Source organism: Trichosurus vulpecula, chromosome 2 (genome assembly GCF_011100635.1).
Source record: "Trichosurus vulpecula isolate mTriVul1 chromosome 2, mTriVul1.pri, whole genome shotgun sequence".
Classification (NCBI taxonomy): domain Eukaryota; kingdom Metazoa; phylum Chordata; class Mammalia; order Diprotodontia; family Phalangeridae; genus Trichosurus; species Trichosurus vulpecula.
In genome coordinates, this window is record NC_050574.1 from 328,968,478 (window position 1) to 328,982,201 (window position 13,724).

Here is a 13,724-nt window from a genome sequence, read left to right on the forward strand (position 1 = left end):
TTTCATTGAACAAGAGACAGCAGTGAACAAGATCCCCACATAAGTCATTGATCTTGCTGTTAAGATGGATGCTCCTCCTACACTTGCATATAAATAATAAATAAAGGCAAATAACTGAGATGAATCAATTGCTTGTGGTTGGGCAGTACGAAAACCGTGTGTCTCAAAAGTCTTAGCGCAGTTTTAAGGTATTAAAGATATAATAAATAAATATATGTGATATATAATAAAACATAACAAAATGGCAATACTATCTAAATTAATTTACACATTCAGTACCATACCAATCAAACTATGAAAGAATTGCTTTATAAAACTAGACAAAGTTACAACAAAATTCATCTGGAGGAACAAAATGTCAAGAATTTAACGGAAGATAAGTTTTTAAAATGGGAATAGAAAGTCTAGTAGTACCACATTTAAAAAAAAAACTCTACTACAAAGCAGTAACCACCGAAACAAATTGGCATTTATTTAATAAAATAGAAAAATTGATCAAGAGAACATTTTCAGTACACAAAATCCGTAAGAACTTGAACACAGTATCATAGTGATTGATAAAATCAAGGACATGAATTCCTGAGATAACGATTCATTCTTCAACAAAACTTCTGGAAAAACTAGAAAGCAGCCTGAGAGAAATTAGGATCTCGTATCTTCCACTACAGTAAGCTCCAAATGGACATTGGATAGATAGATATTAAGGATTATTCATAAACTTATTAGAGGAGAATGGAAGGAGACACTTCATAATTATGGACAGAGAAAGGGTTTGTGACCAAAAAAAAGAGGGACGGAGGAACACAGGTCATAAAATATAGAATTTTGAGCGTATAAAACTGAAAAGGTTTTACACAAAATCAATACAATTAGAATTTTAAGGAAAGCAGCTGATAGGCAAAAATCTTTAGAGTAAATTTCTCTGATAACTGTCTGCAATCTACAATATATAGGGAATTTATACAACTAAAAAACAAAAGGATCATAACCTAATAGATAAATGATCGAAAGATATGAACAGGAAATGCCCAAGGGAAGAAGTTTAAACTATCAACAATAATGTGAAAAATGTTCCGAATCATTAATAATCAAAGAAATGTAAAGTTTAACACCTTTGAGGTTCCATTTCACATACTTCAGATTGGAAAATATGAAAGAAAAAAAGGAAAAGTATAACTAGCAGGGCTATGGGGGAGGACAGGCAAACCAATGCACTGTTGGTAGAACTCTGAGTTGGTCTAATCTTCCTAGAAAGCAACTGTATCAGCAAGGCAATAATCACAATATAGATGATAACTGTCAAAATGCCTATGTGGCTCTGTATTGCAAAATATATGGGACTCTCCACGTAGGAGGTAGAAGAAGTAAACAAGAGGACCAGATCCCATAACCAAGCAACCAACTCCCACAACCAATAAGTCCACTTTATCATAACAGCAAGGAATTAAAAACACAATATCCCAGCATGGAGTCCCAGAACCATCCCAGAACCATCCACCCCCCTGCTGGGGCCTTCCCACAAATACACTCATAGCACAGCTATCACACATCTGCTCTCTTTCCCTCAGCTCTGTCATAACTGCTCTCTCAGCATTTCCTGTGACACAACTTCCTTTTCCTCTCGGCAAGCTCCTCCCACCACATGTGAGTTAGGCTTCCTGTGATGTAAGCAGGTCAAATGGCCTACTACTGGGTGGGAAAGACATTAAAATCGAAATTGCTATGACAGCAATTTGGAACTATATCCTAACAGGCATTACACTATGCATATCCTTTTGCCTAGAAAAAACATTACTAGCTATACTCATTTTCCTTAACTATAAAATGAGGATAATTATAGTATGTACCTTCAGTGGCTGTTGTGAACATCAAATGAGATGTTTGTAAAGAGTGCCTGGCATGTAGTAGGCACTTAATAAATGTTTGTTCCCTTCCCCTTCCCTCTTCCTCCATAAGCATCTCAAACCGAATGTTTCCAAAAAGAAGTCATTTTCTTGCTCTCTAATCCTCTCTTCTTTCTAACTTCCCTACTACTGCCAAGGGCAACACCATCCTCTCAATCACTGAGGCCAACAACTCCTAGCTCTCAAATCTACTCCACATATCCAATGTCATCAGATCTCATTGTTTCTCTCACGTATGTCCCCTTGTCTCTATTCACATAACCAGCAACCTACATCAAGTCCTCATAACCTCTCACCTGGACTATTGCAACACTGCCTCTTAATTTGTTTCCCCGCAACAGAGGAAAAGATGATGTTTTCTAAGGTTAAGGTCTCCATATGCGCCAAATCTTCCCAACCCAAAAAATCTCAGTGCATTCAGATTACTTCTAGAATCAAATTAAATTCATCTCTTTATATTTGCTGCCCTTTAATACCTCAGCCATTTCCAAAAATGGTACTTATATTCTGTTGTATGTAAGCTATAACTGGGACATAATGGAGTGCCTACTGCTGATGGCATAGGACTCTCCAATTTCCTTATCCACACCTTTGTAGGGACTATTCCAAATGCCTAGGACCTTGCTGTTCTCATCTCCTGGCTTTCACCACCCAGCTAAAGCTCTACCTTTGTAGCCGACAAAAGGATGTCCATGGGTACTGAAAACAGCTCCCTAAGCAGAAACGGAATAAAACTCAGACCTTTATCCTTTATTACAGAAAGCATAAGTGCAGAGGTGACAACCGCCACATCAACACCCACAACGTCCTCTGCCAGCTCCTCCACTCTGAAAACAATTGAGTCCACAAAGTCGACTCAACAGACCACAACCTCCCAGACCACAGAAACTGAGGGGACAACCACCACATCAACACCAACAGCCTCCTCTGCCAGCTCCTCTACTCTGACAACAGCTGAATCCACAACCCCTACTGAACAGACAACAACCTCCCAGACCACAGAAATTCAGGGGACAAGCACCACACCAACACCAACAGCATCTTCTGCCAGCTCCTCCACTCTGACTACAGCTGAATCCACAACCCCTACTCAACAGACAACAACTTCCCAGACCACAGAAAATGAGGGGACAACCACCACAGCAACACCAACAGCCTCTTCTGCCAGTTCTTCCACTCTGACTACAGCTGAAGCCACAACCACTACTCAACAGACAACAACCTCCCAGACCACAGAAAGTCAGGGGACAAGCAGCATACCAACACCAACAGCATCTTCTGCCAGCTCCTCTACTCTGACAACAGGTGAATCCACAACCACTACTCAAGAGTCAACAACCTCCCACACCACAGACACTCCGGGGACAACCACCACACCAACACCAACAGCATCTTCTGCCAGCTCCTCCACTCTGGCTACAGCTGAATCCACAACCTCTACTCAAGACACAACAACCTCCCAGACCACAGACACTCCGGGGACAACCACCACACCAACACCAACAGCATCTTCTGCCAGCTCCTCCACTCTGACTACAGCTGAATCCAAAACCCCTACTCAACAGACAACAACCTCCCAGACCACAGAACATGAGGGGACAAGCACCACACCAACACCAACAGCCTCTTCTGCCAGCTCCTCCACTCTGACTACAGCTGAATCCACAACCTCTACTCAACAGACAACAACCTCCCAGACCATAGAAAGTCAGGGGACAACCACCACACCAACACCCACAACATCCTCTGCCAGCTCCTCCACTCTGACAACAGCTGAATCCACAACCTCTACTCAACAGACCACAACCTCCCAGACCACAGAAACTGAGGGGACAACCACCACATCAACACCAACAGCCTCCTCTGCCAGCTCTTCCACTCTGACTACAGCTGAATCCACAACCTCAACTCAAGAGACAACAACCTCCCAGACCACAGAAACTGAGGGGACAACCACCACATCAACACCAACAGCCTCCTCTGCCAGCTCTTCCACTCTGACTACAGCTGAATCCACAACCTCAACTCAAGAGACAACAACCTCTCAGACCACAGAAACTGAGGGGACAACCACCACACCAACACCAACAGCCTCTTCTGCCAGCTCCTCCACTCTAACTACAGCTGAAGCCACAACCACTACTCAACAGACAACAACCTCCCAGACCACAGAAAGTCAGGGGACAAGCAGCACACCAACACCAACAGCATCTTCTGCCAGCTCCTCTACTCTGACAACAGGTGAATCCACAACCACTACTCAAGAGTCAACAACCTCCCACACCACAGAAACTCCGGGGACAACCACCACACCAACACCAACAGCCACTTCTGCCAGGTCCTCCGCTCTGACTACAGCTGAATCCACAACCTCTATTCAACAGACAACAACCTCCCAAACCACTGAAAGTCAGGGGACAACCACCACACCAACACCCACTACGTCCTCTGCCAGCTCCTCCACTCTGACAACAGCTGAATCCACAACCTCTACTCAACAGACCACAACCTCCCAGACCACAGAAACTGAGGGGACAACCACCACACCAACACCAACAGCCTCTTCCGCCAGCTATTCCACTCTGACAACAGCTGAATCCACAACCCCTATTCAACAGGCAACCTCCCAGACCATAGAAAGTCAGGGGACAACCACCACACCAACACCAACAGCCTCTTCTGCCAGCTCCTCCACTCTGACTACAGCTGAATCCACAACCTCAACTCAACAGACCACAACCTCCCAGACCACAGACACTGAGGGGACAACCACCACACCAACACCAACAGCATCTTCTGCCAGCTCCTCCACTCTGACTACAGCTGAATCCACAACCTCAACTCAAGAGACAACAACCTCTCAGACCACAGACACTGAGGGGACAACCACCACAGCAACACCAACAGCCTCTTCTGCCAGCTCCTCCATTCTAACTATAGCTGAAGCCACAACCACTACTCAACAGACAACAACCTCCCAAACCACTGAAAGTCAGGGGACAACCACCACACCAACACCCACAACGTCCTCTGCCAGCTCCTCCACTCTGACAACAGCTGAATCCACAACCTCTACTCAACAGACCACAACCTCCCAGACCACAGAAACTGAGGGGACAACCACCACACCAACACCAACAGCCTCTTCCGCCAACTCTTCCACTCTGACAACAGCTGAATCCACAACCCCTATTCAACAGACAACCTCCCAGACCACAGAAACTCAGGGGACAACCACCACACCAACACCCACAACCTCCTCTGCCAGCTCCTCCACTCTGACAATAACTGAGTCAACAGAGTCTACTCAACAGACCACAACCTCCCAGACCACAGAAAATGAGGGGACAACCACCACACCAACACCAACAGCCTCTTCTGCCAGCTCTTCCACTCTGACTACAGCTGAATCCAAAACCCCTACTCAACAGACAGCAACCTCACAGACCACAGAAAATGAGGGGACAAGCACCACACCAACACCAACAGCCTCTTCTGCCAGCTCCTCCACTCTGACTACAGCTGAATCCACAACCTCTACTCAACAGACAACAACCTCCCTGACCACAGAAAATCAGGGGACAACCACCACACCAACACCCACAACGTCCTCTGCCAGCTCCTCCACTCTGACAACAGCTGAATCCACAACCTCTACTCAACAGACCACAACCTCTCAGACCACAGAAACTGAGGGGACAACCACCACATTAGCACCAACAGCCTCCTCTGCCAGCTCCTCCACTCTGACAACAGCTGAATCCACAACCTCTACTCAACAGACCACAACCTCCCAGACCACAGAAACTGAGGGGACAACCACCACATTAGCACCAACAGCCTCCTCTGCCAGCTCCTCCACTCTGACTACAGGTGAATCCACAACCTCAACTCAAGAGACAACAACCTCTCAGACCACAGACACTGAGGGGACAACCACCACACCAACACCAACAGCCTCTTCTGCCAGCTCCTCCACTCTAACTACAACTGAAGCCACAGCCACTACTCAACAGACAACAACCTCCCAGACCACAGAAAGTCAGGGGACAAGAAGCACACCAACACCAACAGCATCTTCTGCCAGCTCCTCTACTCTGACAACAGCTGAATCCACAACCACTACTCAAGAGTCAACAACCTCCCACACCACAGAAACTCAGGGGACAACCATCACACCAACACCCACAACCTCCTCTGCCAGCTCCTCCACTCTGACAATAACTGAGTCAACAGAGTCTACTCAACAGACCACAACCTCCCAGACCACAGAAAATGAGGGGACAACCACCACACCAACACCAACAGCCTCTTCTGCCAGCTCTTCCACTCTGACTACAGCTGAATCCAAAACCCCTACTCAACAGACAGCAACCTCACAGACCACAGAAAATGAGGGGACAAGCACCACACCAACACCAACAGCCTCTTCTGCCAGCTCCTCCACTCTGACTACAGCTGAATCCACAACCTCTACTCAACAGACAACAACCTCCCTGACCACAGAAAATCAGGGGACAACCACCACACCAACACCCACAACGTCCTCTGCCAGCTCCTCCACTCTGACAACAGCTGAATCCACAACCTCTACTCAACAGACCACAACCTCCCAGACCACAGAAACTGAGGGGACAACCACCACATTAGCACCAACAGCCTCCTCTGCCAGCTCCTCCACTCTGACTACAGGTGAATCCACAACCTCAACTCAAGAGACAACAACCTCTCAGACCACAGACACTGAGGGGACAACCACCACACCAACACCAACAGGCTCTTCTGCCAGCTCCTCCACTCTGACAACAGCTGAATCCACAACCTCTACTCAACAGACCACAACCTCCCAGACCACAGAAACTGAGGGGACAACCACCACATTAGCACCAACAGCCTCCTCTGCCAGCTCCTCCACTCTGACTACAGGTGAATCCACAACCTCAACTCAAGAGACAACAACCTCTCAGACCACAGACACTGAGGGGACAACCACCACACCAACACCAACAGCATCTTCTGCCAGCTCCTCCACTCTGACAACAGCTGAATCCACAACCTCTACTCAACAGACCACAACCTCTCAGACCACAGAAACTGAGGGGACAACCACCACATTAGCACCAACAGCCTCCTCTGCCAGCTCCTCCACTCTGACAACAGCTGAATCCACAACCTCTACTCAACAGACCACAACCTCCCAGACCACAGAAACTGAGGGGACAACCACCACATTAGCACCAACAGCCTCCTCTGCCAGCTCCTCCACTCTGACTACAGGTGAATCCACAACCTCAACTCAAGAGACAACAACCTCTCAGACCACAGACACTGAGGGGACAACCACCACACCAACACCAACAGCCTCTTCTGCCAGCTCCTCCACTCTAACTACAACTGAAGCCACAGCCACTACTCAACAGACAACAACCTCCCAGACCACAGAAAGTCAGGGGACAAGAAGCACACCAACACCAACAGCATCTTCTGCCAGCTCCTCTACTCTGACAACAGCTGAATCCACAACCACTACTCAAGAGTCAACAACCTCCCACACCACAGAAACTCAGGGGACAACCATCACACCAACACCCACAACCTCCTCTGCCAGCTCCTCCACTCTGACAACAGCTGAGTCAACAGAGTCTACTCAACAGACCACAAACCTCCCAGACCACAGAAAATGAGGGGACAACCACCACACCAACACCAACAGCCTCTTCTGCCAGCTCTTCCACTCTGACTACAGCTGAATCCAAAACCCCTACTCAACAGACAGCAACCTCACAGACCACAGAAAATGAGGGGACAAGCACCACACCAACACCAACAGCCTCTTCTGCCAGCTCCTCCACTCTGACTACAGCTGAATCCACAACCTCTACTCAACAGACAACAACCTCCCTGACCACAGAAAATCAGGGGACAACCACCACACCAACACCCACAACGTCCTCTGCCAGCTCCTCCACTCTGACAACAGCTGAATCCACAACCTCTACTCAACAGACCACAACCTCCCAGACCACAGAAACTGAGGGGACAACCACCACATTAGCACCAACAGCCTCCTCTGCCAGCTCCTCCACTCTGACTACAGGTGAATCCACAACCTCAACTCAAGAGACAACAACCTCTCAGACCACAGACACTGAGGGGACAACCACCACACCAACACCAACAGGCTCTTCTGCCAGCTCCTCCACTCTGACTACAGCTGAAGCCACAACCTCTATTCAACAGACAACAACCTCCCAGACCACAGAAAGTCAGGGGACAGGCACCACACCAACACCAACAGCATCTTCTGCCAGCTCCTCAACTCTGACTACAGCTGAATCCACAACCTCTACTCAACAGACAACAACCTCCCTGACCACAGAAAATCAGGGGACAACCACCACACTAACACCCACAACCTCCTCTGCCAGCTCCTCCACTCTGACAACTGAGTCCACAAAGTCTACTCAACAGACCACAACCTCCAAGACCACGGAAACTGAGGGGACAACTACCACATCAACACCAACAGCCTCCTCTCCCAGCTCCTCCACTCTGACTACAGCTGAATCCACAACCCCTACTCAACAGATAACAACCTCCCAGACCACAGACACTGAGGGGACAACCACCACACCAACACCAACAGCATCTTCTGCCACCTCCTCCACTCTGACTGCAGCTGAATCCACAACCACTACTCAAGAGCCAACAACCTCCGACACCACAGAATCTCAGGGGACAAGCACCACACCAACACCAACAGGCTCGTCTACCAGCTCCTTCACTCTGACTACAGCTGAATCCACAACCCCTACTCAACAGACAACAACCACCCAGAACACAGAGAGTCAGGGGATGAGCACCACACCAACACCAACAGCATCTTCTGCCAGCTCCTCTACTCTGACTACAGCTGAATCCACAACCCCTACTCAACAGACCACAACCTCCCAGACCACAGACACTGAGGGGACAACCACCACACCAACACCAACAGCATCTTCTGCCAGCTCCTCCACTCTGACAACAGCTGAATCCACAACCACTACTCAAGAGTCAACAACCTCCCACACCACAGAAACTCAGGTGACAAGCACCACACCAACAACAACAGGCTCTTCTGCCAGCTCCTCCACTCTGATAACAGCTGAATCCACAACATCAACTCAAGAGACAACAACCTCCCAGACCACAGACACTGAGGGGACAACCACCACACCAACACCAACAGCATCTTCTGCCACCTCCTCCACTCTGACTGCAGCTGAATCCACAACCACTACTCAAGAGCCAACAACCTCCGACACCACAGAATCTCAGGGGACAAGCACCACACCAACACCAACAGGCTCTTCTACCAGCTCCTTCACTCTGACTACAGCTGAATCCACAACCCCTACTCAACAGACAACAACCACCCAGAACACAGAGAGTCAGGGGATGAGCACCACACCAACACCAACAGCATCTTCTGCCAGCTCCTCTACTCTGACTACAGCTGAATCCACAACCCCTACTCAACAGAGCACAACCTCCCAGACCACAGACACTGAGGGGACAACCACCACAGCAACACCAACAGCCTCTTCTGCCAGCTCCTCCACTCTGACAACAGCTGAATCCACAACCACTACTCAAGAGTCAACAACCTCCCACACCACAGAAACTCAGGTGACAAGCACCACACCAACAACAACAGGCTCTTCTGCCAGCTCCTCCACTCTGATAACAGCTGAATCCACAACATCAACTCAAGAGACAACAACCTCCCAGACCACAGACACTGAGGGGACAACCACCACACCAACACCCACAACGTCCTCTGCCAGCTCCTCCACTCTGACAACAGCTGAATCCACAACCCCTACTCAATCATCAACAACCTCCCAAACCACAGAAACTCAGGGTACAACCACCACACCAACACCAACAGCATCTTCTGCCAACTCCTCCACTCTGACAACAGCTGAATCCACAACCACTACTCAACCATCAACAACCTCCCACACCACAGAAACTCAGGGGACAAGCACCACACCAACACCAACAGCCTCTTCTGCCAGCTCCTCCACTCTAACAACAGCTGAATCCACAACCTCTCCTCAACAGACAACAACCTCCCAGACTACAGAAATTGGGGGGAAAACCAGCACACCAACACCAACAGCCTCTTCTGGCAGCTCCTCCACTCTGACAACAGCTGAATCCACAACCCCTACTCAACAGACAACAACCTTCCAGACCACAGAAAGTCAGGGGACAAGTACCATACTAACACCAACAGCTTCTTCTGCCAGCTCTTCCACTCCAGCAACAGCTGAATCTACAACCTCTACTCAACAGACCACAACCTCCCAGACCACAGAAAATGAGGGGACAACCACCACACCAACACCAACAACCTCCTCTGCCAGCTCCTCCACTCTGACAACAGCTGAATCCACAACCTCTACTCAACCATCAACAACCTCCCAAACCACAGAAACTGAGGGGAAAACCACCACATCAACACCAACAGCATCTTCTGCCAGCTCCTCCACTCTGACTACAGCTGAATCTACAACCTCTACTCAACAGACCACAAGAACCTCCCAGACCACAGAAACTGAAGGGACAACCACCACATCAACACCAACGGCCTCCTCTGCCATCTCCTCCACTCTGACTACAGCTCAATTCACAACTCCGACTCAAAAGACCACAGCCTCCCAGACCACAGAAACTCAGGGGACAACCATCATATCAACACCATCACCCTCCTCTGCCAGCTCCTCCACTCTGACTACAGCTGAATCCAAAACCCCTACTCAACAGACAACAACCTCTCAGAACACAGAAAGTCAGGGGACAAGCACCACACCAACAGCAACAGCCTTTTCTGTCAGCTTGTCCTCTCTGACAACAGCTGAATCCACAACCTCTATTCAACAGACAACATCCTCCCAGACCACAGACACTGAGGGGACAATCACCACAGCAACACCAACAGCCTCCTCTGCCAGCTCCTCCACTCTGACTACAGCTGAATCCACAACCCCTACTCAAGGGACCACAACCTCCCAGACCACAGAAACTGAGGGGACAATCACCACATCAACACCAACAGCTTCCTCTGCCAGATACTCTACTTTGACTACAGGTGAATCCACAACCCCAACTCAACAGACAACAACCTCCCACACCACAGACACCCAGGGGACAACCACCACACCAACAGCCTCCCCTGTCAGCTCCTTCACTCTGACAACAGCTGAATCCACAACCCCTACTCAACAGACAACAACCTCCCAGACCACAGGAACTCAGGGGACAACAGGCACACCCATGCCAACAGACTCCTCTGCCAGCTCCTCCACTCTGACAACAGTTGAATCCACAACCAGTACTCTTGGGATCACAACTATATCGCCATCCAGGAGCACAGATTCAAGTATTCCCACCACTCTTGTGTCTGGTTCCTCTACTCCCGGGAGTACTTCTCTAGAACCATCTACTTCAGTTTTCATCACAAATGTTGCTTCTTCTTTCAGTCCAAGCTCCATAACTGTGACAGCAGGAGCTTCACACACTAGCCTCACACCCACAGAAAGAACCACCCTTCCCCAGACGGGAAGCACAAATACAACCCTCAATGAGACCATTGTTCCTATAACAGTCCCTTCCCTGGATCATGAGCCAGTTAGCAGCACATCTTTACCCACCACTCAAAGCCACGTACCTGCATACAGTACTACTCCCTCAACTCATTCTGGTTCCACCACTCTGGTGACTCCCTTTGTGAGTTCTGCAGCACCCCCAGGCAGCACACCTCACACCACACCTGTTGCATCAGCACCATCCTTGTCCCAGTCATCAACCAAGACAACAGCATTGACCTCCTCAGGACCTACCAGTGGTGAGAGTTCAGCACCATCTTCACAGCCCACCAGGAGCACTGAATTCACAGAGATTACTGCTACCACTCCAGGATTGCCATCCAGTTACACCAGACCTCCTAGCTCTACATTAAGTACTTCAAGTACAGCCACTGATTCATTCACCTCCACACAGTTTCCCATTACCTCATCTTCTGGAGCCACTGTCATTGCAAACCAGACTCTTCCATCCACAAGTCATATCACTACTCCACCTGTGAGTACATCCAAAGCTAGCACTCTCCAGTCTAGCACAACCATCCGGATGACTTCTGAGAATGCTACGGTTTCCCTATCTTCAGGTCAGTGGGAACTCTGTTGCCTTTTTTTTTGCCATGTCCACTTTGAGTCACTGCAACCTGAGGAAGCCTCCCGATTTTGAGGCAATGAGGTGGCACAGGGCACTGTTAAACTTGGTGTCATGTAAACTTCAGTTCAAATCCCACTTCAGACACTTACTAAGTACAGTGAAGTAATTTAATCTCTCTTAGCTTGCTTTCTCATCTTTAAAATGAGAAAACAATGGACTTGTTCACTTTTAAGATCGTTTACAGCTCTAAATCTATGACCCTATAAGAGACAGACAGAGACAGAGATAGAGACAGAGAGACATAGACAGAGACACAGAGAAAGAGAGACAGAGACAGAGAGAATGAGAGATGAGCTCATTGGAATGAGGTGGGCTATGGATAGGGAGAGTCAGACACATAGAGCTAAGAAAGGTGAAGGAAGTTTTTGGAATGTCCTTCCTAGGAATATTTAAGAAGACAATGATCTCCATCTACAGAGGTTGGTTTATGGGCTTATAGGGTTAAGGGGTGCACCATAGGACCTCTGGGAATCACTTCTTATAAGCTGACAGAAGGAATGAACACATGAGTGAACGAATGAGTGATTGAATGAAAAAGCATTTATTAAGCACTCACTGTTTTGCTAAGTGCCAGGGGACATATGTAGAAAACTGAAGCACTCCTTATTTTCAAGGACCTTATGTTCTAATGGGAGAAATAACACTAAAAGGAGTTTTCAAGTCAGATGGAAAAGCCCAGTGGTCCTTAGAGTAGGGCAACAAACCATCTTCTTTAGTGTCATTTCCACTAATAAAACCATATATATTTTTGTTGTTGAACCATTTGAAGCATTTGGAAGGTGAGAGCTTTCTTTTCTAGGTCTTCTTCATCCATTGCTGCTGAGTCCTCAAAGACAGAATCACCTGCAGAAACATTTGGTAGCTCCCTCCTTCATTGTCTCCTGCACAATGGCTGTGGGGTCCTGTCTGGAAGCAGCTGTGGGGTGGGTGGGTGAGACTATTGTAATCTCTAAAAGTCCTTGCTGTCCCATGGTGATTAAACAGTCCACCCTTCTCTTTCTGTGGCTGATGGTGAACCCCCCTCTCCCAAACCTAGAAACAACAGCCTCTCCAGCAACCCTACCATGGACCCACAGTGAAAAGAGTACAGCCACAGCAGCACTTCAAACTACCCTTCCTGCCCTCCTAGCTTCCACTCCAAGAACATCTACTGTCACCCAACAAAAAACATCCACAACCACCACCAGTCCCTTTACAGGTAAGGGCTGTGTCTGACTGGAGCTTAAAGTGTGTGTTGGGAACAGGTATCATGTAGTTCTCTATCTAACACAGAGACAAGTCTGGGAACCAGGAAATCTGTATTCCTGTTGTGGCATTTAAAAAGTTCAAGAGACATAATTTCTGGGTAATTTAATCATTTCACTGATAATGCCAGCATTCTAATAAAAGGATGGTCATTGTCTATCTCTCTCTTAGACCAAAGCTGATCATGACTGTAGGCTCACGGCTTATATGACCATTGGAAGAGGGATGTTTTCCAGGGTGACAATCAACTCTAATTGATTAACAATTAATGAGAATAAATATTACAATGAG

The 13,724-nt window shown here is 48.1% G+C and overlaps 1 protein-coding gene across 1 annotated transcript in view; it reads left to right on the forward strand.

Moving 5' to 3' along the window:
• The first annotated feature begins 2,596 nt into the window (after positions 1-2,596).
• The window catches only part of MUC4 (mucin 4, cell surface associated), a 56,266-nt gene continuing 45,138 nt past the window's right edge, over positions 2,597-13,724 (forward strand). Inside the window, exons 1-2 of the mRNA XM_036744090.1 lie at positions 2,597-7,349; positions 7,651-11,799. Coding sequence (XP_036599985.1) covers positions 2,597-7,349; positions 7,651-11,799 — 8,902 coding nt within the window. The remainder of the gene's footprint in view (positions 7,350-7,650; positions 11,800-13,724) is intronic.